This window comes from Panicum virgatum, chromosome 7K (genome assembly GCF_016808335.1).
Source record: "Panicum virgatum strain AP13 chromosome 7K, P.virgatum_v5, whole genome shotgun sequence".
Classification (NCBI taxonomy): Eukaryota; Viridiplantae; Streptophyta; class Magnoliopsida; order Poales; family Poaceae; genus Panicum; species Panicum virgatum.
The window spans coordinates 45518276-45532267 of NC_053142.1; the positions used below are offsets into that span (position 1 = coordinate 45518276).

The 13992-nt window shown below is 51.3% G+C and overlaps 1 protein-coding gene and 1 non-coding gene across 2 annotated transcripts; both read right to left on the reverse strand.

The window, feature by feature from the left end:
• Positions 1-27: 27 nt before the first annotated feature.
• Positions 28-186, reverse strand: LOC120643272. Its single transcript, XR_005662952.1, has one exon. It is a non-coding gene; the product is annotated as a U1 spliceosomal RNA (small nuclear RNA).
• A 1119-nt stretch (positions 187-1305) lies between these two features.
• LOC120641632 (myb-related protein Zm1-like) lies at positions 1306-3160 on the reverse strand. Its single transcript, XM_039917820.1, has 3 exons — positions 2877-3160; positions 2643-2772; positions 1306-2539 (listed from the first exon to the last, which is right to left on the reverse strand). Exons 1-3 carry the CDS (start codon positions 3013-3015, stop codon positions 1717-1719), a joined length of 1092 nt encoding a protein of 363 aa, XP_039773754.1. The 5' UTR covers positions 3016-3160; the 3' UTR covers positions 1306-1716.
• Positions 3161-13992: the final 10832 nt, after the last annotated feature.

Genomic DNA, 13992 nt, shown 5'->3' on the forward strand with positions numbered 1-13992 from the left:
TCAATTCATAATTTTAAGATTAGTTTTGTAGGGGCCGCGCGAACATGTACCTCATCTTCCATAAATTATGACGTCTGCTCTCCTATTTAAGGAAACGGTAAGTTAGTGCTCCTCTCAAGTGCAATGGAGACCGCTAACTTAGGCCATGACCCTTCTTTCGGCCATCGACCCCATCCAGATAAGTATGGCTCAAGGTACCTCTTCCCCATATTTTGTATCCTCTCGACCTCCTCTCTCCTCTCTCTGCAAACGTACGGTACTAAATCAATATTCCCAACCGGATGCTGGATGGCTTAGGAATCTCATATGGGCCTGTTTGGTTTCGTGGGTGCCCTTAAGGCCCATCCTGGCCTACCACAGACTTCTAGTCTTTACCGTTCTACTACTTTGTTTGTCTTGTCGTCGAAGGAACTTGTTTGCTTACGGTTTTGTCCTCTCCGCTTGCGCCAAAACTTTGTCTTGATAAAAAAAAACTTTGTCACTAGCTAAATTTCGGGACTGTGTGATCTTGATCGGGTGGCCCAGGCCACGTGTGCGTTGAGTCATCGGTTAATGGCGATCTCTATTCCCTCCGTCCCAAAATAATTGTAACTCTGGAATTCAAAATTTGTTTCATAAAAATTGCTAATTTTGACCCAACTACCACTAAAGATAAGATAATTTTCAAAATATTCTCACAAAAGACAACTAATATCTCATCCACTCATCATAAAAGACAAGTGGTATTTTTGTAATTTTACATTGGTTTGCATGCTCAATCCTAAAATTGTATTTATTTTGGGACGGAGGGAGTACGTACTTCGTCCAAATCGAAGTCTCCAGAAAACTCTTTACGTATCTTTCTCCCGCGTGTTTGAAAACTCTACACATGTACTACACATACCTCCTCTTGGCTTTGTTTGTTAGGTAACCTACTTCCTTATCATGTGTTTATGTGATGATGACCTCAATCATGCAAACTTGCTCGGCCAAAGGCATAGGCATAGGCATGGCCTGGAGTAGCTAGTGTGAACGTGACCCAGGGCACATCGAGTAGAAAACACACGATCGAGCAGCTAGCAGCGAATGAGAAAAGGAGGCGAAGAAATACGCAAAAGGGCTACATCACAATGTCAAAAAGGCACGACACGGGCACAACTCGAGCTCCATTGCGTGCGCCTAGTCTAAAGCCCAAAGGTGCAGTGATTGGACCGGATAATCAAACGGTAGCAGGAACTCGATGGGTGATAACATCACTTGCATCACACTGACGCCATGCCCACAATTCAGTGTTTGTAGCAAGACTAGATAGCATACTACCAGTACTCATCATCAGTACTTCAGAGTCATTGTTTTATATACCAACTGGCAATTACAGGTAAGTTACATTTCAGGTTAACTCACTGAGTACCGGCAATCTTGACTCCTTTTCTGAATCTCTGACTGCACTGCCCAACACTGCCTGCCTTCCTGCCTGCCCCAAAATAGAATCTTTTTGGGCTCCTCTTTTGTATGTGCATACTAGCCTAACTGATCTCCTTTTTACAATATACGACGGTGATGATTCCATCGACGTATTCGTGTTGAGTTTGTGCTCGTCTTGAGCCATGCGCTTGTACAATTATGCAGTGTATTATGCTGGTACCAATCGTAGCCGTACGATCAGGCTGGGGATTTTCTCTTCTCTATCTATATAATATAAGAATCAGAAACGGGCGATGAGATAGAAGAATAATCTCAGAAACCCGTCTGGATACTACTTGTAGCAACAGCAGAGTATGCGGGGTCCTGGAGCACGGCCGGGGCGGGGCCCGCTTGGAAGTAGCACGACACCGGGTCGTCCACCATGGCAGGAAGTGGGTCCGGGTGGGCGATCGGACCCTCTGGGCCCACCGGGTACTGGTAGTCCTCAATGGGGGCCCACAGGCCCAGCTCCTTCTCCAGGTCCTCCAACCACCACTCCGCCCCGTGGCTGGTCGTGCTGGCGGCGTTCGGCTCTGCTGCATTGCTCTGGCACGGCGCTGGCGTCCCCGCGGCGGCGACGGTGCAGGCGCCGCCGCCGTCGCCGTCGATGATGCTCCACAGCTCGTGGTCGATGTCGATCTCCGGCAGGTCGAGGAGCTCGTCCACGCCGGGCCGGGCGGGCGCCGGCGGGGACGTGGACGAGGCGCAGGGCGACGCGGGCACGGACACGGACCCGGCCGGGCAGTACGGCTCCGGCACGGCGTCAACAAGCATGTCGAAGTCGAACGCGGGGTCGTCGAGCATGGGGATCATCTCGAGCTCCTCCAGACCCAGCTCGTCGGGCACCTTGCTCGCGTCGCTCTGGTGCTCGCCGGAGTCGCCGCTGGAGCAGTTGGTCGTCGCCGTCGTGGTGGACGAGGACGGCGACGGTGACGGGGCCGCCGGCTCCCCGGCGCCAGCGGCCTTCTTCTTCTTCTTGGCGCCGGCGCCGCGCTCCTCCCCGGCCGGCGACACCCGCTTCTTCAGGTGCGTGTTCCAGACGTTCTTGATCTCGTTGTCTGTCCGGCCCGGCAGGCACGCCGCGATCTTGGACCACCTGGACACACAATCCGAGCGAGCTCTTATCAGTCCCGGCTTCACCCATGCCATGGATTCGAGAACGGTAAACCGAATTCTCCAAGCAACGAGCTGCGCCGTACTTGTTGCCGAGCATGCCGTGGAGCTTGATGATTGCCTCCTCCTCCTCGGCTGTGAAGTTACCGCGCTTGAGGTCCGGCCGGAGGTAGTTGATCCACCGGAGCCGGCAGCTCTTCCCGCACCGCAGCAGACCTGTTGCAATTCAAAAACCACCATCAACTACAACTCCCATGCACGGATGATGTCCAGTGCGGACAACTGCAGAACTGCTGCTTGGTTGGGCTCGCTCTGCGTACCTGCTTGCTTGGGCAGGGCGCGCCAGTTGGCGTGGCCGTACTTCTGAATGTAGGCGATGAGTCGCATGTCCTCCTCCGGCGTCCAGGAGCCCTTGTTGAGGCCCACCTTGGCGCAGCACGGTGCCCGGCCCTTGCCCATCGTTCCTCCAAGAAGCCCCCTGCTGCTGCGAGCTGCGCGCGCAGGCACCGCCTCAAGCCTCAAGCTCCTGCTCCTCCGCGTGACCCGGCTGATCGATGATGCTATTGCTGCGACAACGGCGCCTCGATCACTTGTGTCCGGGGCCTGTGTTGTGCAGAGCTGCAGCCGGGACAGTGTCCGGGCCAGGCGTATATATACACGCCCCCCCCCCCCCCCCCCCCCCCCCCGCGGCCGCGAGGTGGCGGGTGCCCTCTTTGACGTGCGCGACGCCGACAGCGCGCGACAGGTGACGCGCACACACACGCAGGGCCGCGGCCGTGTCGCGCTCGCGCTCGCCCCCACCCCGCAGACTCTCCTCACCAAACCCCCGCGTCACTTGTCAGTCCGCCACGACGGGAGCCCTGCCTCCGCGCGAGCGCCACCAAGCACACACGCAAGCAAGCGGCTCTGCGTGCGTTCCTCGGGCGAATTCCCAACAAAAAGGGGGGTGTGGAGGCGCCGCCCGTACGCCGCCGTGGCGATTCGCGTCGCGCGGCCGGCCGCCGGCGTGCCGACGACGTCGCGCGCACGGGGGGCGGGGCGTGATCGCGCGTGGGGCCTCGTGTGATCTCGGCGGGGCCCTTGCTTAGTTGCTTGCCCAGCTGGGTGCCTGAGGTGGCCGCGCGGGCGTCGCGGTGGCGCCCGCCGCGGCTCGACGTGTGCAGTTGCTTGGCGCGGCGTCAGTTGGACAACGGCGGCTTGGTTGCATTGCATCAGACGCTGGGGTTACGGGGGGCGATCAGGGGAAAAGGCAGAGCTAGAAAGGATTAGGGAAGCGCGACGGTGACGGCTAAATGTCTCTCCTTTTTTTCCGATTCGTCGAAATCAGCACGAATGGCAGGGGGGCCGAGAGCAAGTTGGGCACATTGCTTAGGATGAAATCCATTGGATGGAGCGAGCTGCCCGTGTCCGTGCCACTGTGCGCAACCTTCCACAGGGGCATGGTCCATCAGTAGGGGCTTCCTACCTTGCAAATAGGGTAATTTAGAGTTAGGTCCGGCTCCTTCCGTTTCATCACTGGTGGAAATAGGAGAAATTAAAAGGCCGGATTGCAACCGCGTAACAGATAGCTAAATGATCGGTTTGTATTAAGCGTTTTGTACAAACCTAACTCATTGAAAATGGGGAGTTCCTGGGTACGGACGGATTTGAATGTGGTCCACAGCAAGTGCACATGCGAAGGTGTCAAAATCCACAGCTAATTTGGACGTGTTCAGGGCATTTTTCTTTTTTCATGTTTTCCTTTATTATTATCTGCGCATCTGCTGCTGCTGCTCTCTTTGAGTTGTCCTCTGCGCAGATTCCATCGACAGAGAAAGCATTGAAAGAAAGGAGAATATGCGCTAATTATATGTATAGTCGTCGTTGAAATGTTCCATTGTCAAATTTGGACGAAGTTGTATATTATCTTAATAAGCACACACAAATTGCAAAAATGCTGGCATTTGGTACGTACCAGCTGTGACATTGCTTGATTTAAGTCCCAATAGTTAAGATGTTGGTATCAACACCGCCATAGAAATTGACAAGTTGTGGGGAAAAAAAGTATATAGATGCACTCTTAACAGAACTGATGCTAACCACCTCATGTTTATGCACTTTTTCTTGTCAGTGAAGCATTTTGAAAACATACTCGTATTCATATATTTGCTTTCAAGATAATGTCCCTGTATCAAGGTCCCTTCCTTCCAAGACGTAGCTCCTACCTACTACTCTCACTGTTCAAATTAAAGCAAGTAGTAGTAGTAGAAAAAGAAGAAGGCTACCTACTCGTTGCCCTTTCTTCTGCACGGATCCTCTCGCCGTTGATCAAACAGCAACAGGCCGGTAAGCTGATTCGCTGGATTAAAAATTTGAACTTCCCGAGCCTATCACTTGATGATTAGAAGCCCTAACACGCAATATGCCGCGCCTGTTCTAAGTTCTAACCCACAAGAACACGCTTCGGCCTACAGAGTTTCAATCGTGTCGTCCTGAATAGATAGACATGGTCAGGTACCAAGGACAGATTGGCGTTCAACCTCACTTATCTGTCCATCCATCCCGATTTGTGAATGGACACAGTCAGGTAACCCCGGCCAATCAATGCGTGTTGGCATCCGGGAACACAGCTGATCACTTCGGAGCTGAGAGTTCTTACCGCAGAGCGCAAGCGTTTTCAGGAAAGCGAATTCTCGTGTAAGCTTGGTTAGCTGCCGAATTTGGCAGGAGAACACTTTGACCAGCCAACTGCGTAGCTGTGTACAGATGAACGGCCGGTCAGCCGCCGGTGCCACGTCGCTTTAAACTACTGTTTGGTGGATAAGTGTGAAAAGCAAGGACGATGTTTCATCTCATTCATCGTGTCAACAAGTAAATAGTGCTATATGCTTTTGAAAGATGTAAATAGTGCTGTATATGAGCAGCGTACCAACTAACAGCGTCCATTTTAAAAAGTAACCGCGCAGCCGCACTTTTTGCTTTTTAACCTTTCTCGAGAAAGATTTTGACAAATGCCCTGGTGAAACGATTTGCGCTTCTGGACCTAGGGGGTCGGCGCCATGGCTTATAGTGCCGAGATGTGTTACCTCGGCGCCACGAGCCCTGGCACCCACCCAGGTCCAGAAACGCAATTCGTTTCGCCAAGGGCCTATTTGTGAAAATCGTTTGCGAGGAGGGCCAAAAAACAAAAAAGATGGACCCAGTAGTACACACGCGCCTTGAAAGTTTTGCCAAAAAATAAAAGAAACCAAGAGCAAATAAGAGACGATGATGAGGATCATATTTTTCTGCACGGATCTTGATTCCTGTAAACGAGTCCGACAACATTGCTAAACCGACACAATGTATTGCCGTTTTACCTTCCCTGCACCTAACCCTTGACGATGTGCTTTTCTCTCGCCGTGGAAACCACTACTAGATCGCGCACGTTGTCGCATTTGGACTCGTAGTATAACTGTATGATCGTGTGTGTCGCTGTGTTCGGGTGTAGACGCGAATAATAATAGAAAAGAATGAATGTTGAAGCCAAGGCTTTAACAATTAAGGTTTCTTGACCTGCTGCTAAGCTTGATATTGTACCTAGATTTGAATGACATGTTAGCTAACCTCCATCGGCGACATGTTAGACCGGACAGCGATCGCGTGAGAAAAGATGAGAGGGACAGCACCTGCAGGCAGCGCCACAATTCACAGGTATGCACGAAAGCAAGAGGCTGCTACTGCTAGAGAGCTAGGTGCTAGCTAGCTAGCTACATGAATTGGAGCTACACGTCACGGTGTGAGTACTTAGTAACGGTTTTGCTACATCAGTCGTCAAGTACCCCGTGCTTGAAAAAAAAAATACCGTCATCAAGCAAGGATCCGTGCCTCGGACGGTCCTCACTCTCCATCGTCATCATGCCGTGGATCATCAGTAGCGGCGAGGTTATCCGGCAGGTTTGAGGTTTACCGTACATATAAGCCACTTATCAAAAATAGTAGGAGGGATGTGATGACATTAACTGTGGCGTCGCGATTACAACGGGGCTGTGTGTGGTTAGACGTGCAGCATGGTGACCAAGCGATCGAGGGAGAATGGATATATAGTGGCGGGAGGTCTTGCAACATCAGGCTCAACAGTACAAAGCTAGTGGGGGATGAGGGAATCGTTTCGTGTATGTTTGGATGGTATCCGTGGAGCCAGGATTTTAGAGTTGGGTATTGCCTTAATTTTCTAAGCAGGAAATCGGTCTTCTGCTGCAATAATTGTGCCTTGTCATGATTTTTAGATGCATATCTAGCATACCATATAGGCAAATATCTTTAAGAAATACTCCTTTCGTTCCAAATTATTGGTCATTTGATTTTTTTGACTCTAAGTTTGACTACTCATCTTATTAAAAAATTTATGCAAAATATCACTTCTTTTTGTTGTGGCTTGCTTTATCAATACAAATTCATTAAGAATGATTTAAATTTGACTATGTTTGCACAATTTTTTTGAATAAGACGAGTGGTCAAACTTTGTGTCAAAAAAAATCAAACAACTTATTATTTGGAACGAAGAACAAATTGTTAGCACATCTTATTTCTTAGAGGCACATGTGTGGCAATATATGCAGGGATGGTTCCAGCTTATGGCCACATAAGGGGGCCAAGTCTCTCTCTCTCTCTCTCTCTCTCTCTCTCTCTCTCTCTCTCTCTCTCCATTCACCTCCTCTCACCTCCTATGTGTCGACATCAATCAAACAAAGCCATATACAAAAGCTAATAGATAATGAAAACATCTCATTTAGCTTCATATTAAAAATGTACCCATCTAGATCGTGAGAATCTTCCCTATTTAATGTTTATTTGGTAATGTCTCATTTGGTATTTTGAAATACAATGTTGGTGGTCACACACTTGCTAGAGCATCATTTTGAGGGAACGGGGGGAGAGAGTGCCGACAAATATGTTGCCAGAGCCTCGCGTAGGCTCGTGCAATCATGATTAAATCAGGAGGGTTTAGCAGAGTTTACATATGAGAAAATTATAAGACACATGCCTAGGAGTTTACATATTTGAATAAAATGTATGACACCAGGCTTCGGCCACGACCTTATCCTATCGCAATAAGAATTTGCAGCTCCACGGACGAGCTTCTTCCTTACGACTGAGTATTAGGCGTAGGAGTGATGGTTCTTAGCCTTTGAAGACAATATCATGCATATGCTTCCACATTTGCCAGGGTGCAGTGGCGGAGCCACCAGTATGGTGAGCCATGAGGCAGCCATACATGTTTTTTTTGAACGAACCGCACAAGATAGTGCGAGTTTCTATTGATATAGCAGAAAATACAAGACTACAGTCCTAGGAGACCATAGACAGGAAAAAAAAGATACACCCAGTTGGATTGGGACGTCAACATGAGCACAACTCGACTCTCCCGAGGAACTCCACACCTCAACTCTCACCGGGTTGGATTGGGGCATCAACCCGAATAAACACTCAAAACTGTAGAGACACGGCGGCCAAGTAAGCCAAGTTGCCATGACCGTCAAACCCTCCTGCCTAGGAAGTCGCCGTCAAAACACGATCCCGCGTCGATAAGAAGTCCAGGAAAACAGACCGCACCACGCCGAGAAGGCCACCGCTATGCAGGACCTGACGTTGTAGTGCCGCTGCCCCACCAAACATCATCTGACAGAGTGAAAACCACCGAATCTGGACCTCTCGCAGGCTGTCTCGCCGTCACCACCGCGATGACACAACGTGTGGGGGCCTCGCCACACCCGCCGCTAGACCTCCTCCTCGCTCTCGTCCCCATGCAGAAGACACCGCACGCGGGGGCCTCGCCACGTCCGCCACAGTACTCCATGTCACGTATCTGTTCCTTAAGTCGCCATCAGAATGATGAATGGTGTTGCCCCGTGTTTCAAGATCCCCATCAAACAGCCGAACCGCGCCCGCCAAATGACCGCATCACATTGCGCCACTCACGCAACAGCCTCCGCCACCATACTAGCGAGCCAAGTTGTCGCTTGCGCCATCTTTCGACGATGTACCACACCGGAGTTGCCGAGCTATAAGGATCACCGTGGAGTCCGACCCTAGAGGAGGAGGGGGTGAATATGGTCGCTAATTCGCTTTCTAACCTAGGGCTCAAACTAATTTCATAAGATAAACCTAACACGTCCTACACATGCTAGTTATTACCAAGGTTTATCTATGCTACTCTCTATTTACCCCGAAAGACTTGCAACCTATAACCAATCCTAATCAAACTAACTAGGAAAGTAAAGGCACGCAAGATAGAGTAAATGCGGAAACGTAATACGGTAAGTAAAATGGTAAGGGTAAGAGGGATGCAAACTCCCGAGTAGACACGGTCATGTAACGTGGTTCGGCTCAAACGCCTACGTCCACGGGACACCGAGGCTCTTCCGATCACCGTCTTGCACTAGGCCACCAAGGCGCACCGGCAAGCAAAGGCAAGTGCCCACAAGACATCGAGTCTCGTGCACCGCCACCGTCTCTCTCGGTCACCCGGCCGAAATCCACTACGGAGCTTCTCCACCAAGGAGGGGGTCTCCTCTTCCCCCGTACAAAGTGTCGGCACCGCTCCACACCAAGTCGGAGGGTCGTCGACGGGAATGCTTTGCTTGCCTCGGCAAGACTTCTCTTAAGCTATCTCTCTCAAGAACTAAGCCTATACAAGTGCACAAAGCACTCTCTCAAAGCTTCTCACAAGCTAGATATGACACTAAGCTTTGCTAGGATGGTTGGAGATGATGATTTGCTTGGGCAACACTTCCTTCAACCTTTTTGGCATCCAACCATATGCAGCAACCGGCCTTGGGGGGTATATATAGCCCCCACACCCCAAAAGAGCCATTGGGAAAGGCTGACAGAATTCCTGAACGCCGGTTGATCCGACGCTCCAGTTTTGTCATCACCGGTTCAACCGGTGAATGATTTTTCCCAGCTACTAGCCGTTACTGCTCCAATGGCTACTTGATTAATTATACCGACGCTCTTGAAATCATCATCGGTTTAACCAGTGAGTGCAAGCTCAGAAACCCCCGAAAAATGGAGTCTCTGGACAACTGCACCGACGCTCAATTTGAGCATCGCCGGTCTAACCGGTGCTAAACCCTAGCCTTAGCTTCTGGATCCGTTGCACCGATGATACATCTTTTCCCATCGTCGGTTCATCCGGTGCACTCTGTTGACTTGGTCTCTACTGAGCCCATTGCACCGGTGAGTGTAATTTGCCTCACGTCGGTTTAACCGGTGAGTGCAAATTACATCTGTCTTGGTCCTTTTGACCTGATTTCTTCGGGGGGTTTTGTATCTTTTCATCCCTTGGACCTATAAGCCTGATAATGATCATCTTAATACATATATTAGTCCAAGTATTGTGTGTGTCATCAATCGCCAAAACATTATATTGAATTATGGCATGAGAGGCCATTTTCGCTACACGAGCAAAGCTGAGCAACCCGCCGCAGTCCGCTGTAAGCCAAGCCATCCCTCGATGATGGTGCCGCAAGCGCCGCCTTCCGACGCAGTCCCACGCCGCACTGACAATTGCCAAGCAATGTCAACCGCTGCAGTCCGCTGCAAGCAGCCAGATCCAACACCCATGTGACAACCCCCGGCCGCCAGTATGATTTTGGTCGCCACCACAAAAGCTAGGCATCTCCCTTGGAGCTCGCCACCTGCACCAAGCCACCCGCCAAACCACCGGAATGCCTTCCACCGCCTGGCCGAGAAGTGTCTCCTCCAACGACGCCAAAGGCGCCGCCGTCGCTCGTCCAACAAGTGGACAGGGTTTTCACCCGGAGAAACCCGCGCAGAAAGGATGAGCTCCAAGATGACACCCCCAACAGGGAGAACGACGCCATCAGACGCTGTTGTCATCACCACCAGCAACCAGTAGAAAGCCGGCGAGGCTTTCACCCGAAGAATCCCGTCCTAGCTGCGCGTCCACGGCTTGACAAAGCAAGAAGCCCCTCGGGGCCGGCGGCGCAGCCGTGCCCCCACGCGTCATGGCAACTCACACCTCCTCGCGCCGCACCACCCACAGACGCGATGCTGCTCACCGCCGCCGATCCGTCGACGGCCACCGCATACGGCCACTCGTGGCACCTCAAAGTCCCCGTCCACCACCTCCCCGGCCATCACCGACGCTTCACCGCGTGCCGGCCGCCGCCGCACCCCTCACAGACAAGCCAAAGGCCCACGCCCGGAGCCGCCCACTGGCCGCCACAGCGCATGGCCATCACGCAGTCACGGACCACCGGACTCCGCCCCATTCCCCCGCGAGCACCACGTCTGGGACCCAACTTCACGCCGGCCAGCAGCTCGGGGCGGGACGCGGCCACGCCGCCGCCACCGGAAGCGGGAGTAGCCTCGCGCGCAGCCCCACGCAGCGCACCAAGGACGACACGCTGCCGTGGGGACTCCTCGCCATGGCCTCGCATGCTTGAGTCGCTGGGGACGATCCCCCGCGCGGCCACACCATGGCCGCCACGTCCAGCACCCCGCGCAGAAGCGCCGCAGGGCCGCCCTGCAGTCTCCTCACCGCCGCTCCCAGATGCAACTGCAGCAGGCCACGCCTCGTCGCCGGGTCGCCGGATCCGCCACCAGGAGCAGCCGCCGTCGAGGCACCGCCATGGGAGAGCTCCAGCCTTCCAAACACACGAGGAGAAGAAGAGGCAGCGAAGAAGGACCCCGCCGCCGCCGTCCTCGCAGCCGTCTGGACTTCCGGAGGGGTGCTATGTAGGAATATGGGGTAGCAAAAACAAAAATTTTCAACCACATAAACTAGGATTACTGCAGTTATGGATCACGGGATTACTACTAGACGCGCGGTTGCGGAACTTCTGTAGCGTGTCGGTGTAATGTAGATGGAAGCCGGCAGTGCAGTTGCGTGAATCACCTCACGAACGGCTCGTCCTTGTGCAGCAAACGCAACACCTCCACGAAGTCCACACGTACGGGAAGAAGCTTCGCACTCCGGATTGCTAGATCCGCGAGAACGAATTAGGGCTAGATGCACGAGGAAGCGAAGTTCACATGAACAGTACCCGCCCCCCCCTCTGTATTTATAGCTCCTTGGGCGCCCCTTAGGTGGGCTTCCATGGGCCCCAACTTAGGCATCTCCTAATGGGCCAACTGAAGCCCATTAGTGCATCTAAGCCCAGTCTAATTTGGATCTCATCCTCATTAGGTTTCTGGCCCTTAAGTGTGTGACCCTATGGGATCACGCATGAATAGACATGACCCAGTACTCCTACTAGCCAATAGTTGATAGCGGTCTCTAGCAAGACGTGTCAACTCCTAAGCACGCGCGAATCATATCTGTTGAGCCGTCACAATCTTATACATGTTGTTCCTTTTGCCTCACGATATTTGGTCTTGCTTGAAGCCGACCACTCTTTCTTGACCCTGTGATTCGGAATACTTGGTTAACTCTTAACCCCAGCATGGCCATGCATTTCCTGATCCGAATCACTCGAGGGGCCTAAAGATATCTCTCTTTTGTAGAGAGGGGCAAATCCCATCTTGACCGACTATGTCTCACAGCATGCTTCTTGACAAACCCGAAAGGCACCTTTATGACTACCTTATTACGGTGCAGCGTTTGATAGCTCCTAAGTAAGTCGATTCACATCTTGAGTACATACGACGATCTCAGGTCTTAGGACACATCGTACATATTGTGTAATGAGAAGTCATCATCTCGTGTTGGGTCAGTTCTGTCTCATGTCTCACATGAGCCCACATTATTAGTTTGACATCCCCATATCCATGACTTGTGAAACGTAGTCAATCAACTAATACATGTGCTAGTCTAATATTCATGTGTGTCCTCACATGAACTCCGACTAGGAATATTTTAGAATATTCATACAAGTATATAGTTTTACAAATACTTCACATAAGCATTAATCAATACAAGTTGTCATCCATGAATATTCAAGGTACACTTTATTAACCATGAATACAAGGAAATATGATTGCCTCTAGGGCATATTTCCAACATGCTCCGGCGGCGGCAGGACGGGGAAGATGCGTGGAGGGGGGCTGCCGGCGGGCGGAGGGCAGCGCCGCCCGAGTCGCCCCGTACGGACGACGTGGGGGCCTTGCGTTTTTGCGGCGGGTAGCTTTTTGCCAACAGATTTGTCATACCATACTAACTGCCAACCGAGGCAGCCATACATGTTACCTAGCCACACTTACTGCTTGTAGAATATATTTATCCAATCTTCACTTACCAATTCTTGATATTTTCATACAATTGCAACTCACAAACTGATCAGGAGTACATTTCTGCATATTTGATAACAATATCTATGTTTTATTGCATTGCAATCTCTTGCCACATGAACGTGTTTCTTTAAATAAATTAGTAGCAGTAGATTCGCCATAGGTAGATTTTGATTCTGGCTCGCCACGCTGGCAAGGTGCACGACAGCAAATGGGTTGAGTAGTGCATGGCAGGTAGCATTATCATATAATCGGAGGAGGACATATACATGCACTGGTATTTGCGAGGGCCAAGGAGCAACACCATGTATCTGAGTTGTAAAAAACGGAAGGTAGAGCGAGAAAGCGTACGTTTGAACTCATGTCCTCAACCGCTACATACCAATGAATAATGCTCCACCATTCCGAAACTAATGACGTTTAGGACCCACTAGCTAGTTATTTTAAAATAAAAGCATAGTTAGCTTGTCCGAGGCATCATTGTTTAAGAACGGAGGGAGTGATTGTTTGGCTCTAAGGCAACCAATTCTATGGATTTTCGTCATGCATGTTACAAAACACAAAGAAGATTCTCTGGTTAATTGGTTATCGCGAGGCATGAGCTCATGATTGTACTTCAAAAAATGAAGTCACTCTTTGACGCCCCAACAACTGCAGTTGATCCAAAAGAAAAGACAAACGAAACACGCCTCATGAATAACGCAGCTCGATTTATTGTCTCCTTAAACAAAGTACTTTATATGGAAGCATATGGTGTTCAGTACAACACATGCTGCGTAGACCCCAAGCCAAGACTAGGTAACGGGCCACGTGCGCGCTGCATTTCCTTGTGTACAATATGACCCCAATTTGCACAGTAGATCGAATCATGCTGCTGCTGCCGCTCTCACAAAAAAAACAAAAAACAAAACAAAAACAAAAGAAAAGAAAACGAGACGCCCAGGCCAGCAGCTAGCTACAGGAGTCAACATGGGCCACCACAGTAGCAGCGCAGTGGAGTGGTTGGTGCCAAGTGGTCGCCCGCGCGCGCACCGGCCGACGATCCTGGCCTCGTAGACGTAGGCCGGCAAGCACCCGTTCCCTTCCGTTTCCTTGACTCCCCCCGCGCGGCCGCTCGGCCGCGCATCAGCGTGCACGCGCGCGTCCGGCCAAAGCAGCATTCAGATTCGGAACCGACTTTGCGAGCCCTTTTAGCAGCAGAGCAAAACGTTGCGCGCACAC